Source organism: Eschrichtius robustus, chromosome 3 (assembly GCF_028021215.1).
Source record: "Eschrichtius robustus isolate mEscRob2 chromosome 3, mEscRob2.pri, whole genome shotgun sequence".
Taxonomy (NCBI): domain Eukaryota; kingdom Metazoa; phylum Chordata; class Mammalia; order Artiodactyla; family Eschrichtiidae; genus Eschrichtius; species Eschrichtius robustus.
In genome coordinates this window covers 141,610,483-141,624,377 of record NC_090826.1, presented here as the reverse complement: position 1 = coordinate 141,624,377, position 13,895 = coordinate 141,610,483, and the positions used below count along the sequence as shown (strand labels likewise).

General features: G+C 42.3%; 1 protein-coding gene across 6 annotated transcripts in view; it reads right to left on the bottom strand.

Moving 5' to 3' along the window:
- Positions 1–13,895, bottom strand: part of NPL (N-acetylneuraminate pyruvate lyase) — a 37,783-nt gene that overhangs the window by 23,494 nt on the left and 394 nt on the right. For 3 of the 6 annotated variants that reach the window (XM_068541368.1, XM_068541372.1, XM_068541367.1), the window contains exons 2-4: positions 13,060–13,176; positions 10,084–10,168; positions 526–599 (exon numbers count right to left, since the gene is read on the bottom strand). In XM_068541368.1, the coding sequence (XP_068397469.1) occupies positions 526–599; positions 10,084–10,168; positions 13,060–13,102 (202 nt within the window). In that variant the 5' untranslated portion in view covers positions 13,103–13,176. Of the gene's footprint in view, positions 1–525; positions 600–10,083; positions 10,169–11,600; positions 11,710–12,091; positions 12,114–13,059; positions 13,177–13,895 lie in introns of those variants that run through there. The other 3 variants (XM_068541370.1, XM_068541371.1, XM_068541369.1) reach the window with 3 other exon arrangements.

The window sequence follows — 13,895 nt, the reverse complement described above, 5'->3', positions numbered from 1 at the left end:
GTGGCGAGCTGGTTCCTTAAAAGGCGTAACAACAGGGGCGGGTCTGTGGGTTGGGCAGGAGGCGTAGCTTAGGTGGTCTACCCACCCCCTCGGTGCTGCTGAGTGCAGGGGTCCTGCGCGGTACCCTGCATGCTCCCAGTACCTTAGAAGTGGCAGTTGGCTTGTGGCCTTTTTGAATCTTATTGTTCATAATTGCCCCCACTGCTCATGTGTGTAGTGATTTTTACTCCTTAATAGTTTCTTTGTAGTCTGTTGCTCTCAGAGATGTTTGTCCAGGTGTAAGCACTCCGGTAAAGGGTCCCAGGTCCCAGCCTATCTCAGGTATGCTACCAAATTATATAATCTCTTGATCATCTTTTAGGTCTAAAATTGATGAGACTAAAAATCCACAAATTTTACATGGCTTAGCCAGGCTCAACCATAACCTGTGACACAATAACACTGTGACCTCCTAGCTAGTAATCTGGTGACAGCTACTTTCTAAGGACTGAGCTAGAGATATGTATATCTCTAAAGATGACTTACCAAAGATATTCTTCACTCCCTGTTCTTCTACAAGATAATCCACATACCGACCAATCACTGAGAAGTTGATTTCTCTGAAAGACATAAAGAAAAAAAATTAGAAAAAAAATGCGTATTTATTCTTTTCTAGATTATTCAATTCATCCCCACAATTATAAACTGCTCTCTCTTGTTAATAGTTATTCAAATCCACCTAACCAGTCTGAAATTCTTAGCCTGCTCTGAATAATGCTTGGGTTTTTTTCTTCCCTTGAGTCTGGTGGTTTCTCTACTCAGCCATATGTGCCTCACTTATGTGAGAAAAGCACTATTAGTTATCCACAAAGGTTTTACGTTTAAACTTCATCACAAGTAATACTTAAAAAGTAGTTAATTATCTTTTGCCCTTTGGGGGCGGAGTGATGGCTGGGGGCATGGTTAAACGAGAACTTAACATTTTCCATGCGGTGAGAAGCAATCATTTCTTAGGCTTACAAAATAAGAAAATTCAAACTTAGTAATTTAAGAATTTTAGCACTTAATATTTGTCACAATAAATGAAGGCTTAAAGCCATTTATATGTGTTAGTGTTAAACTGAAGAGGGATAACAGTTGAAAAGGAACTTTGTCATCACTTTGCCTTTCAAAGTGTTATCTGCGGAACAGCAGTTATCAGCATCTGGGGGAATTTGTTGGAAATGAAGAGTCCCAGGCCGCGCACAGTTCTCCTGGTCAGAATCTGCACTGTAACAAGACATCCATGTGATCTGCATGCACTTTGCCGTTCGAAGAGTACTAACCTTGCAAAGATCTGATGCTTAAAATCATATTGAGTTTAAAAACCTAGAAACTGACTCACAGACAGATCAGATAAAGTGACCTGTTCTCAATCAAAATAGAGGTGGGGGAACTTCCCTGGTGGCGCTGTGGTTAAGAATCCGCCTGCCAATGCAGGGGACACAGGTTCGAGCCCTGGTCCGGGAAGATCCCACATGCCGCGAAGCCACTAAGTCCGTGAGCCACAACTACTGAAGCCCGCGTGCCTAGAGCCCGTGCTCCGCAACAAGAGAAGCCACCGCAATGAGAAGCCCATGCACTGCAACGAAGAGCAGCCCCCACTCCCCGCACCTAGAGAAAGCCTGCGCGCAGCAACGAAGACCCAACGCAGCCAAAAATAAATAAATTAAAACAAACAAACAAACAAAAAAAACAGGTGGGGAGGATGGAGGATGGAGAAGGAAAATACAAAGGAAAATGGTGGGGCAAGTGTGTGTTAAATGTTGCAGAATGCATGGTTGCCAAGAACACTAAGTACTAGTTGGCTAGTACTTCTGCATTTTCGTCAGCGGGGCCAGAGAATCCTAACGTAATTTTAACCTTATTAACATTCTTTTCATCTTTACTTATTGTATTCCTAAAAAAACAAAATGGAACCAAAATATCTGATGCGTATAGAAAACCAAGACATCAAAATGTATATGTCAAAGGGAATAGGAACAATAGAGATAAAAACGAAGAATGGATAGGCAACCACTGCCCACAACACTCAAAAGACAACTAGTCCAAGCTGCCACTTGGGAAAAGGTAGGTTTTAATGTAGTTAAAAGGCCTGCAAGGGGAGCAAACTCTCTCCACAAGGGCTCATGCCTGAAATATCATAACACTGCCCCTCCCTGTCCCACTTGCTCAAATGCCAAATCTTTGCTTATCAGTCTCACTGAGCAAGACTCCAAGATGGGGGAGTTAGCTGCCTAGACAATCATCTCAGGACCTTCAGTTAGGTCAGCTTGAGCCGCTCAACTTCTTGAAATCTCTCTGCCTCAGATATATCTGACCACTTGGAACCACACCTTTACACCATACTAGCCCCCTGCTGCTTCCATCAGCTCTTCCCCACTTGGGACAAGCCCTGAGATGCAGAAACAATTAGCTGGGGCTTTGTTTGTGTGACACTAACTTTGGTTTTGACCAATGATGTCCATCTACTCGTGCAAGTAACTTTCCAATCACAGATTGGAAACTGGAAATAAAGTCTCTGGGCAATAGCTTGTGTTGGGGTCACAGATTCAAACACAGTGGCTCCTGCACACTTTCACTGAAGTCTTGACACCTTCCCAGTCCCACCCTGGCCACATACTCAGACACTGAGAGCAGGCCTGGCCTTTTCAACAAGGAGGAGCCTGCAGAGCTCCAGATGATTGAGGCCTGGTAGGCACTGTACTCACTTCGATGTGCTTTCTTTTGGTTTAATCTCATGTTTTCTTATTTGGAAAGGGAAGCTAGAGAGCTTGTTTCCATTTCCAGAAGTGCTTAAGGAAGAAATTTAGTCTTTTAGGGTGCATGTGTGTATCCCCAAAGTGGACTCTAAACTCAGCAAGGACCCCCACTACCAAGGGGCCCAGTATCGGCCAGTCCAGCACAAGTGCTCAGCACTGCACCTGGCTTCAATTAAAGGCTCAATCATTATTGCTGTTATTATTCCTCAGTGACAAATTCCTCACACCCTCAGCAAAGTTCATCTCTCTATTATCATGAACATCACTTTGTAAATTGTTTATGCCCACCCTCCAGTCTGGAGCAAGAACTTCCTGCAGACAAGAACTGTGCCTTTTATACCTTACAATCTCTCATCTGCACCTGGCACAGCACAGACACTCAACAAAGGCTAGTGAAGGAGCCGTGATGCAGGAATTTACAATGATGATGAAACACCCATAATCTCTGCTTTAAAAGCAGATTATCTCCACACTTGCAGGATGTGTTTACATTTCACTACCATATTAACTGAGCAAAGAAAATAGCATATATAAATAACTAAAATATTGAGAAAAATACAACAAAGGCTGTGATTGGTTAGAAAGTGTATAGCGGTTCAGCAGGGGACTGATAATTCCACTTAGGGAGGCTGGGAAGGAGACTTCAAGGACGAGGTGGATCTGGAATAAATAGGGTGAAATCCTATGATCCTCTTTCCCTCTGACTGTATTGAGAGCTGCTATTTGTCTGGCCCTACTCTGGTGTCCTCCTTCTAGAGAGCTGGCCACACCCTCAGGCAGATCTAGGCCAGCATGTGAACCCTCCAGCTCCTTCTCCTTCCTCAGAGAACTCCACGCTATTTTATGGCGTCAGTGTAGCAGTGCTTTTGTCTACACTCACCCCCTCTCCCCTACTCCTTTAGGCCTTGCTGGATGACAGCTACGATAATTCCACTCAGGTTAGGGGTGCTAATGGGTGATACGTCATCTATTCCTTCAAGAAAGCAGTTTGCTTTTTCTTATAAAATGTCCCTAGCCTATAGGAGTGACACTAATGGTGGAATCCTGGGGCAGTGGCAGAGCCCCCCACAATGTCCTTGGACTTATGGCCTTTTGGAACTACCAAATCTCCTTAGAGAGATCAGAGGTTGAAAAGGGATGGCTCCTATACGTGTTTCGTTTGACTTTCACAACGTTAACATTTCTTTTCATGTTAAAAAAAAAAAAACCTTTGTTTGAAAAGCCAGACAAGGGAAATGCAAATCAAAACCACAATGAGATATCGCCTCACACCTGTCAGAATGGCTCTCATCAATAAGAACACAAATGTTGGCAAGGATGTGGAGAAAAAGGAACCCTTGTACACTGTTGGTGGGAATGTAAATTCGCACATCCACTATGGAAAACAGTATGGGGTTTCTCAAAAAAACTAAAAATAGAACTACCATATGACCTAGCAATTCCACTCCTGGGTATACACCTGAAAAAGACAAAAACACTAATTTGAAAAGATGCATGCACCCCAGTGTTCATAGCAGCATTATTTACAATTGCCAAGATACGGAAGCAACCTAAGTGTCCATTAACAGATGAATGGATAAAGAAGATGTGGTATATATACGATGGAATACCACTCAACCATAAAAAAGAACGAAATGTTGCCATTTGCAGCAACACAGATGGACTTGGAGGGCATTAGGCTAAGTGAAATAAGTCAGGCAGAGAAAGACAAATACTGTATGATAGCACTTACATGTGGAATCTAAAAAATATAACAAACTAGTGAATATAACCAAAAAAAAAAAAGAATACTCACAGATACAGAAAACAAACTAGTGGTTACCGGTTGGAAGAGGGAAGGGGAGAGGGGCAATTTAGGGTTAGGGGATTAAGAGGTACAAACTATTAGGTATAAAATAAGCTATAAGGATACACCGTACAACAAGGGGAATATAGCCAATATTTTATAATAACTATAAATGGAGTATAACCTTTAAAAACTGTGAATCACTATATTGTATACCTGTAACTTAGATAATAAAAAAAATAAAACCCGGATGATCTAACAAGGCCAGGCCCACATTTCCATACAGCACCAACTGGCTGGGAAGAGCAGTGGCTGTCTGCTTTGGAGGCACAGAAGCCCCCCAGGTCACCTCAGAGATTTCAGATACCTGCCTGACTAGGTGCGAGGTTTGCAGCCCTTGACAGAAGATGTTCAGGGCTCCAGTCACAAATGGGCCCAGGGAAATCACGCAGAGGTGTTACCATATTTGTCACAAAGGCACCCCAAATAGCAGGGCTAGGGTGGCAAGAGGATGATAATTCTCTCTGGGGACTCTGCTCCCTTCCCTATTTTCCCACCCTGCGCTACCTCCCTAGGGTGCCTGGGTTTATGTTCATTATTGCAGGCACTGAACCAGTTATTGCGCAGTCACTACAGAGAGTGGAAAGAATGAGACTCCCCACTGGCTGGCCGTTTGGGGCTCGTTGCTCCTGGAAGGTGAGAGGTGGCATAGGCCAGTTCACTGGGAAAGGCTCCACTGGCTCTCCACTGCCTCATCTCTTCCTTCATGAGCCCTACAAACACCTCTTAGCACCTACGGGGAGAGTGGCCCAGAAGCAAACTCCATGCTTGCTGTAGACATTCTCATACTTGTTGTTTTGTAAACGTGAACAGATTTTTAACGCTTTAGTTTTGTTTGGTTTTTTGTTGTTGTTGTTCTTCTTTGGCCATGCCACATGGCATATGGGATCTTAGTTCCCCCACCAGGGATTGAACCTGCGCCCCCTGCATTGGAAGCGCAAAGTCTTAACCATGGGACCATCAGGGAAGTCTTAGCTACGGGACCATCACACTTAACTCCAATGTAATGTCTTAATTTCAGTTCTCATGGGTTCAGATTCTGTCTTAGGACCATGATTTTTTTATAATAGAAGTACTTAACTTTTTTCATATTACAGAAGCTATACATTTTAGAAAGTACACACAATAAAAGAGAAAAAAAAAACCACTCAGGATCTCCCTAGAGATTATGACTCTCATTAGTTTTATATTTTTCTATTCACAAATACACAATATAGTATTTTCTTAAATAAATGTAGTCATATTGTACATAGTACTGTAATATTTTTTTCACTTAGCATTCCAAATTGGATATTTTCCCACATTCTCAGATATTGTTACTATACTGGCTGCACAGCATTTCATTGTATGGAAGAACATAATTAATTTAGCTAAGCCTCTATTCTTGGACATTTAGTTTACTTCCAAACTACGTTAAGAGGGCGGAACATTTATCAAATGATTTTTGCCACAAATTGAGGCCTAGAGTAGGTGAATTGTGAAACTGCATGTAGATTATATCTCTTCTCTTAGCGTATAAGGATAATAGAATTTTTCCGAAGCAGCTTTTCAGAGAAAAATCCCTACTGCTATACATTTCTTCTCCTGGTGCATCACACACAGTGAAAGACTTTCACTTTATTCGAGAACACGAATCAACAGGACAGGTTCTTTTCATAACTGGCATGAGCTGGCATGCGTATCAGAAAATCTGACATTCTGTCTCTTCGCCCATTATATGTATACTTCAGCATTCAAAATCAGATGGAAGTTATGTGCCCTTTTTGGCAAAATAACTACTTGGTTACTTCAAAATTCCTTTGGCAGAGAAGCATGCAGGGACAATAAGTACCCCACCTTGCCAGAGGTAGAAAACATCCTGTTCTGGAAATCTGGGTCATTTAGTCTCCCAGAACAGTTACAAAGACAATAATCTATACAACTCCGAATCCAGCAGGCCAGGCCCTTTCTGACTGGTTGGGTAACAGGCTTGTTACTAGAGGGTGTTGTGAAGATTCCCATGGTGAAGTCAAGGGCATTTGAGGGAGAAAACACAACTTTTTTCTAGACATTTTGGCCAATCTGAAATGGACTTTCCGTTCTAATGACTGTGAACGTACCCAAAGGAAAGTGATTTCTTGAAACAACTAAGGAATGCAAAAGTCTTTCACTCTAGTGTAGAAAAAGATGGGAGTTGGGATGGGTAGAGACAGACCTTCCTTTCCAGCTATGTGTTAATCTTTAGGATCTTGGTTTCATCAACTGCAAAAATAGAGATAACAGCTCTTTCTCACTGAGTTGCTGTCAAGATTTAAGTGGAATATGTCCATTAAAATGCCCAGCATGAAGACTGACACGTAGTCTTTAGCCAATCAGGTATTAGCTTCCTTTCCTCATGAAATAACAAAATTATTCACTCATGAAATAACCAAATTTACCACACACTGTGCTAGATGCTGAAGACGAATAAGAAGATAAATAAGATACGTGCTCAGTCCCCATGTATGGTCTGCATAAGGTTAAGCAGCTCATAGCCTGTTGGGAGAGACAGGCGTGTAACAAACAGCTATTGTAACAATTATCATAAATAATTGTGATGTAATGTGAAAAGGTAGGCACAGGATACTATGGGACCACAGAGGAAGGACTCTATACTGCTTTCTATGGGAAGTGGGGAAGAATCATCAGGGGATGGTTTTGATGGATGAATAGATGTCTTCAATTGGAGCAGAGAATGGAGAGGGTGATGGTAGAAAAAGGCAGAGGTAACAATGTGTAAAGGCAGAGGGAAGCAAGGGGATGAGGTGTTTGGGGAAATAGAAACGTAGCAGGAAAGGTAGACTGTAAAGGACTGCCTATGTCAGCCCAGGCTCCTGACCTTTAACCTTCAGACCAGTTCATCCCAGACTTTTATGTGCTAAAGAATCATCCAGGGACACCATTAAAAGGCGGGTTCTGGTTCAGTGGTATGTAGCAGCACCTGAGTTTCTGCATTTCTAGCAAGTTCCTATGTGATGCTGGAGCTAATGGTCCATGGTCTGTACGAGTAGCAAGGCTTAGACAAAAGGGAGTTCAGATTCTTAAAGAGTAAATCTAACAAATGATTACATTTATTTATGAGGACTGGACTACAGTGTGGAGGACAGATTGGAGTTGCAGGTACTCAGGCATTCTTACTTAATGGAGATCACCACAATATCCCTAATAATATTTAACATCAGAGGACTTCAGACTCTGAGCGTTCGAATGGGCCTTAGAGATAATGTGGTTGAACTCTGTCTCTTCATAAAATATGAGAGAATTTACAAGGTGACAAGAGCTCCCCAGGGTCAGGCAGCTAGCGGTATCAAAGCTGGGGGTCAGGAACCCAGATACTCTAACTAAAATCTATTTAACCATGTTTTTGCTGACAACTTCCCCACTCTAGGACATCAACTTATATTCAGAGTTGAATCATTAGAATTATGAAGAAAAAAATGTTCAGCCATTCTGAATTACGGAGGCCATGGTTTACTCTAAGAGCCAGGTTAGGAAAACTCCTATGATGTCTGGTCACCAGGCAGAATTTCCAGGTGTTAGATTCCATGTGGCTCTTCTTTCTGTCCTGTCTCTTAGAAACATGTCAGAAATGCAGATTCCCTTGTGGGCAAGTGGGTTAATGGCCACCTGCTATTGGTGGGTGCTCCAAACCTGCTTCATACCTATAGGAATGTCTGGATGGAGCAGAAAGATGGAGAGAAAAGGGAACTAACAAAACTTACACGTCTACTGTGTGCCATGTACTGACACACATTTTGATTTAATTTAAATTCTTACAAGGCCCTTATTAAAAAAATGCATTTTTATTTTTATTTCACACCTTAGGAAAGTGAGGGTCCTAGAGAAGAATTCATGAAAAAAGAGGAAATTGTGTAATGGAGGCAACAGGGCCAGAGGTATTTGGAAAGCAGAGAAGGATCCGGAAAAGCAGAGTCATTTCAGTTATATCTAATATGCGTGGGCCCTGGTGTCCCAGGAAAATGGCAGGATAGAGAAGGCACAGTGACACTCCGCAGGTCCCAGATGAACAAACAAGACTTAGAAGAAGCCACTTCTAGGCTAAGAGGGGTCTGATTAAAACGGTTAAAGTAGTATCAACCAGATGTAATGTTTTGAGCTTGCAAACAGGCTCTTACTCCCTAACAGGAAGTAAATCCTGTCTGCTCACACAATCACATGCCTTCTGCTTTATCTGCCCAACAAGTAGCTGACACACTGAGGAAGAGCTGACTTCAGTCTTTCTTAGGGCTTGTGGAAATGGAGAAGCAACAGAAAAAAAAAAAAATTGCTATTAACCATTGAATAATTTACATGCCATCTCAGCAAGAATTTTATTTAGACCGAGTAAAGATGTGATTTTTCAAGAACCTTAGAAGCCAGAAGTCTTGAACTCCAATGATCTAAGGGAAAACTGTGATATGGTCAACTTCGAATGAGAATGGTAAAAGTCATAAGAAATTTCATCTACTTTAAAGGGGTAGGGTTAAGGTTGACAAAATTCAGTAACAGAAGACCAAAAATGTAAAAGCCTTATTTAAAGATACCTTAAATACCTCATCTTCCGTTTACTTCTTATGCCACAATAGCAATTCAAACTTATTGACCTAAGCACATACTGACCCTGTGCTCAGCACTGTTATATGGATTATCCCATTTTAATACTCATAACTCCATGATGTAGGTATGACTCCATTTAAGTTTTACAGAGGAAGAAAGGAGAAGCTTAAAGAAGCCAGAATTCTGACTGTTTTGGCAAACTGACTCCTCTAACAGGATAAAACACTTAGATCCAGATGGTGGATAAATCCCCAACTTATTAATGGCAATGTCCGGGGGGGGGGAGTTATATATTGCTCATGGATGCCCGGGGCACATGACCACTAACTGCTAGTACCAGCAAAGGGACTGCCATAACATTCACTGGAAAATGCTTGCTTGGGTAACAATTTCTCAGCAATCATCTGTTGTTACCTCCCTCTTGCAAGCTCCCCAACATTTAACCAATGTTGAAACGTGACTGTAAGACATGCCTAAGGGGGCCGTCTGGCAGCTATCTTCCCCACTTCCCTCGGGGTAGGACATTTTCATCACTTCCATGGACAGTCTAGAGACAGGATCTAGAGGCCAGAACTCGATATCAAATCCTGCTAAAATGAGATTCTCCTCACCCAACTCCACTGGCCTTATTTGGGAAGGCCAGGGCTCTGCTGAAATGCAAGGAGAATTTGCTTTGTGGGGCTACAGACACTGGGAGGAAGGCAAGCTGCCATATCTTACCTCGTCTCCTTCTGCACTGTTTGTGATATAGAGACCTCTTCTCTGACTTGGGGTCAGAGACAGTGCAGGGGCAGAAGCTGCAGAGTCTAATCGACCGCTGCTATAGAGACCTTCTGACCATTGGGGTGGAGGGAGATCCCTTTAGTCCCAAACCATAGTTACCCATGCTCAGTCATTGGCGTGATGGTCGCAGCAACAAGACCTTGAAGTTTCTTCTTCGGGGAGGCCATTGAGCTGCTGAAAAAGTCTGGAAAACATACAGCGTAATTCCTCTCCTTCTTCTAGGAATGTCAATTAATGATAAAACTCGGGGGCAAAGTCTGTTCCCACAAAGTTTAGAACTGTGAAAAATGCTTACAAGTATACAAACACACAGAGCAAATGAGAAGAATGTAAAATGTGACAGCTTCATTTTATAGAGGAGGAAACTATATTTTAAAGACAGGAGATTTGGAGACAAGAAGAGCAATGTTCTGGGAAAACACCATTGGAAAGGCCTCCTGTTTTATCTATATGGATGACTGAGGCAATCTGAAACCTCAGAGAGCAGGGGTGAATAACAGCAGAAGAAAGAATATGAACCTGACTCAGCGAGGTCGAATATATAAAAAATTACTTATTGCTCAAGTTGAAATATGGTCAGGAGAAAAGGGACATTCTTATCTCTTTCTATATCTTCATACTGTTAAGCAAGAATCTCCTCTAAAATCAGTACTTAAGTCTTAAGGCTTCAGTGTGAGCTACAAGACTATCTTCAGATTTGCCTAACTATCCTTTCATATGCTGGTTTTGACCAGTTTTTCCCTGTTTTCCTAGCTCTAGTAAATCGCATCACAAACATTTATTCACCTCTCCCCCACTAGACCAAGCCCCCCCCCCAGGACAGGAAACAGATTTCATTTGCCTTTGCTTTCTCTGCACTGAGTGCTTTGCTGGACATCTCACGTTCAATTAAAAAGTGATGAATCTATGGGTGATTGAATGAGGTGTTCAGACTGTAGCTCGATGATGACTTCCACAGATGGGGAGATCGCTGCTGCAACAGTGAACCTGGCAACACTCATTTGAGGCAAAAGCATCCCTCACCACCTGGCGAGTGTACCTGTCCACAACCAGCGTAAAAACCAAGAAGTTGCCCAAAACAGGCAATGAGAGGCAACAGAGCATCCTGGTTAGTAGCCTGCATTCCATAGGTAGACTGCCTGATTCAACCCACAGCTCTGCCACTTAACTAGTTATAGAAGCATTGTTATTTTTTGAGCTGTAGGACATGAAAATTCGAAGCCACAAATGCAAAGTCTAACAATTGAAGAAGAAAATAAAATATAATCAGACAGTATTTGGTGACAATTGTACAAAAGATGTTTGGCTTGGAGAAAATACAAGAGAGGGTATATTATAGTTCTGAGGTCACTGGCACATTTAAAAACACAAATGCCCACTAGCAACTTACATCTTACCCACATAATGTAATAATTATGAACTATCTCATTTTGTTTGTTCTTTATAACTGTTAATCTCATCTCCCCACATAGGAGTATAAACTTCCAGAGTACAGAGATCATTCCTTCTACTTTTTCTGCATCTCCCAAGAGTCCTGGCTCAGGTGAGCCCTTGAAGCTAGAAACAGGGCAGAACAAGGACAAAAACATGAAAGGGTACAGTGTGGCAAAACTTACTGCTTTTGTGAAAGGCCAACGGTGATACCTCCCCTTATAAACAGATACGTCCCTGGTGAGGCTTGCTCCTGAAATTAAGCCCAAATCCTTCAAGTAGCTTTGCTCTGTACTGAAGGGCAATAAAGGGGAACCTTATCAGATATATAGGATACTAGGGTTTCTCTGACTTTTCGTAGTTTGAAGATGAGACTAACTCCTGTTGGAAGTTTTGGAAGAGAAATGTAATCACCTGGCCCATGGGGAAAATGCAAGGCCAATAACACAGGCCCAGTCTACCCCAGAGGAAGGTCTGAGCATCAAATGAGGTTGATGTTGTGCCCGCTGCACATCTTCACCTGGCCTTCCTGCATGCATCTCAACTCGACAGCCCAAAGCGAACCTGCCACCTGGTCTTCTAAACAATTTCTTCCTTTGCTCCTTACAGTAGAGGGGTTAGAGCACCAGCTCTGGAGTTAGACTTCCTGGGCCTGCATCCTGGCTCCATCACTCACCAGCTGCATCCTGGCTCCATCACTCACCAGCTGCGTGACTTTGGGACTGTTATTTAACCTCTCTGTGCTTCAGTTTCCCCTTCTGTAAATGGGGATAACAAGCATCATATTTCACAGGGTTGTTGAGAGAATTAAATTACTTAATTCTTGCAGAGTGATTAACAGCAGTGCCAGGCACATAGTAAGTACAGGTTCAGTCCCCTCCATGAAGTCTTGTCTGCTGACCACAGGACATTAGCAAGTAGCATTCCTTTATCAGCACACTCTTTCCTGTCATCTCAGCTCCACTGGTACCCCCCTCCCCAACCCTGGCTACTCTTTTCTGTTCAGAGACTAAGTCATTTCAGTTCCAACTGTTATCTTCTTTCCCTGCAATCCTTCTCTCCCACCTTACTGCCCCTCTCCTAACTTACCCTTTGTTACTTCTTATCTAGACCAATGGGCACAACTCCATGTCCAAGGGGCCCGTAGGGACTCAAGAAGGTTCAAGTGATAAGAGTCCAGAGAGCTAGGTTCCACATTAAAAGTCTCCTATATTGAAAAGTACTAGGCTGTACACCCTAGATTTCCATATTCTTGTGCTTTTGGCTGCATTTATTTCATATTCAGAGCAGTTATAAGGATATTCTTAGGATGGTCAAAAGCTTGGACTGGCAGATAGATAGATAGATATAGATATCCATATATCTCAAATTAAGTGCACTTCAATACAGTTTGATTGGTTAAAGATATGGGGCCTGGGAATCACTGTCCTAATCCCAACTCTCTTCTTCAAAATAGTCAGGCTGCCAGAGTAACCTTCCAGTAGCTCAGACATTTCTGATCTTGCTTTTGCTCTGCTGGAAAAAGGCCAATTAACTTCTTCCTGGCTTCCACAGGACAAATACCAAATTTCATGGTCTGGGTCTCCGTACAGATGTCTTCACACCTGAAGTGCACTAGCCCAACTGGTCCCCACTGCTACCTACCTTGTGCTGGCTTGTCCGGCTCTCCCACCCGGAATGGCAACATCTCCCACTTCAGCTCCTTCAGTATAGCCAACTTTCAGAACTCACTTTAAAAACTAGAGAACATTCTCTGATGCCCTAAACGAAAATAACTTCTTACTCTTCAGAATTCCCTCAAACATTTGCTTTTCATTAAAAACTTTACATCAGAGATATTAGCAAGGTAGTTTTGGCTCGTCTAGAGTGTAAGCCATCAGGGGGCAAGAACAGCTTCAAAAATCTATCTTTGCACAGAGCAATACACTAAGTAAACAAGCAAAGACTGCTGGCTTTGTAAACTGTGAAACTGCTACAGGAGAGATGGGTTAAAAAATCACAACAACCGTAACTGAGAATGATCCAGATTTTGTAAATTCGAGTTTTAAATAAAAACTGGGTAACGTGATGCTTTCAAATTCTTCATAGCTTGTATCAAAAACAAATAGAATGTTCTCCAGCCTAAGGCTTAATGTGAATTTAGAATGTTACTACTGAAACACTTGGGCAGGGCCTATTACTCTCGAAGTCTTACACCTTTATCCACAGACAAGAACCCTTAGTGCAAAGAATTCAGGTTGCCTAAGTTAAATTCTCTTAAAAGGGAAAAGTTAAAAAAAAAAAAACCTCTGGGGAAGGTGGAGGAGGAGGATGCAGCTCTGGGCATGAGGAATCACTCGAGAGAGAAATATTAATACTTGGAAAGGAAGAAACAAATAGAGAACCTAAACAAACAAACAAAAATGCATAAATACAATTTCCCATCAAATGGAGGGATTGTATCACACTTAATCACTAAACTCTCTTCCCCCCAGTGGCTG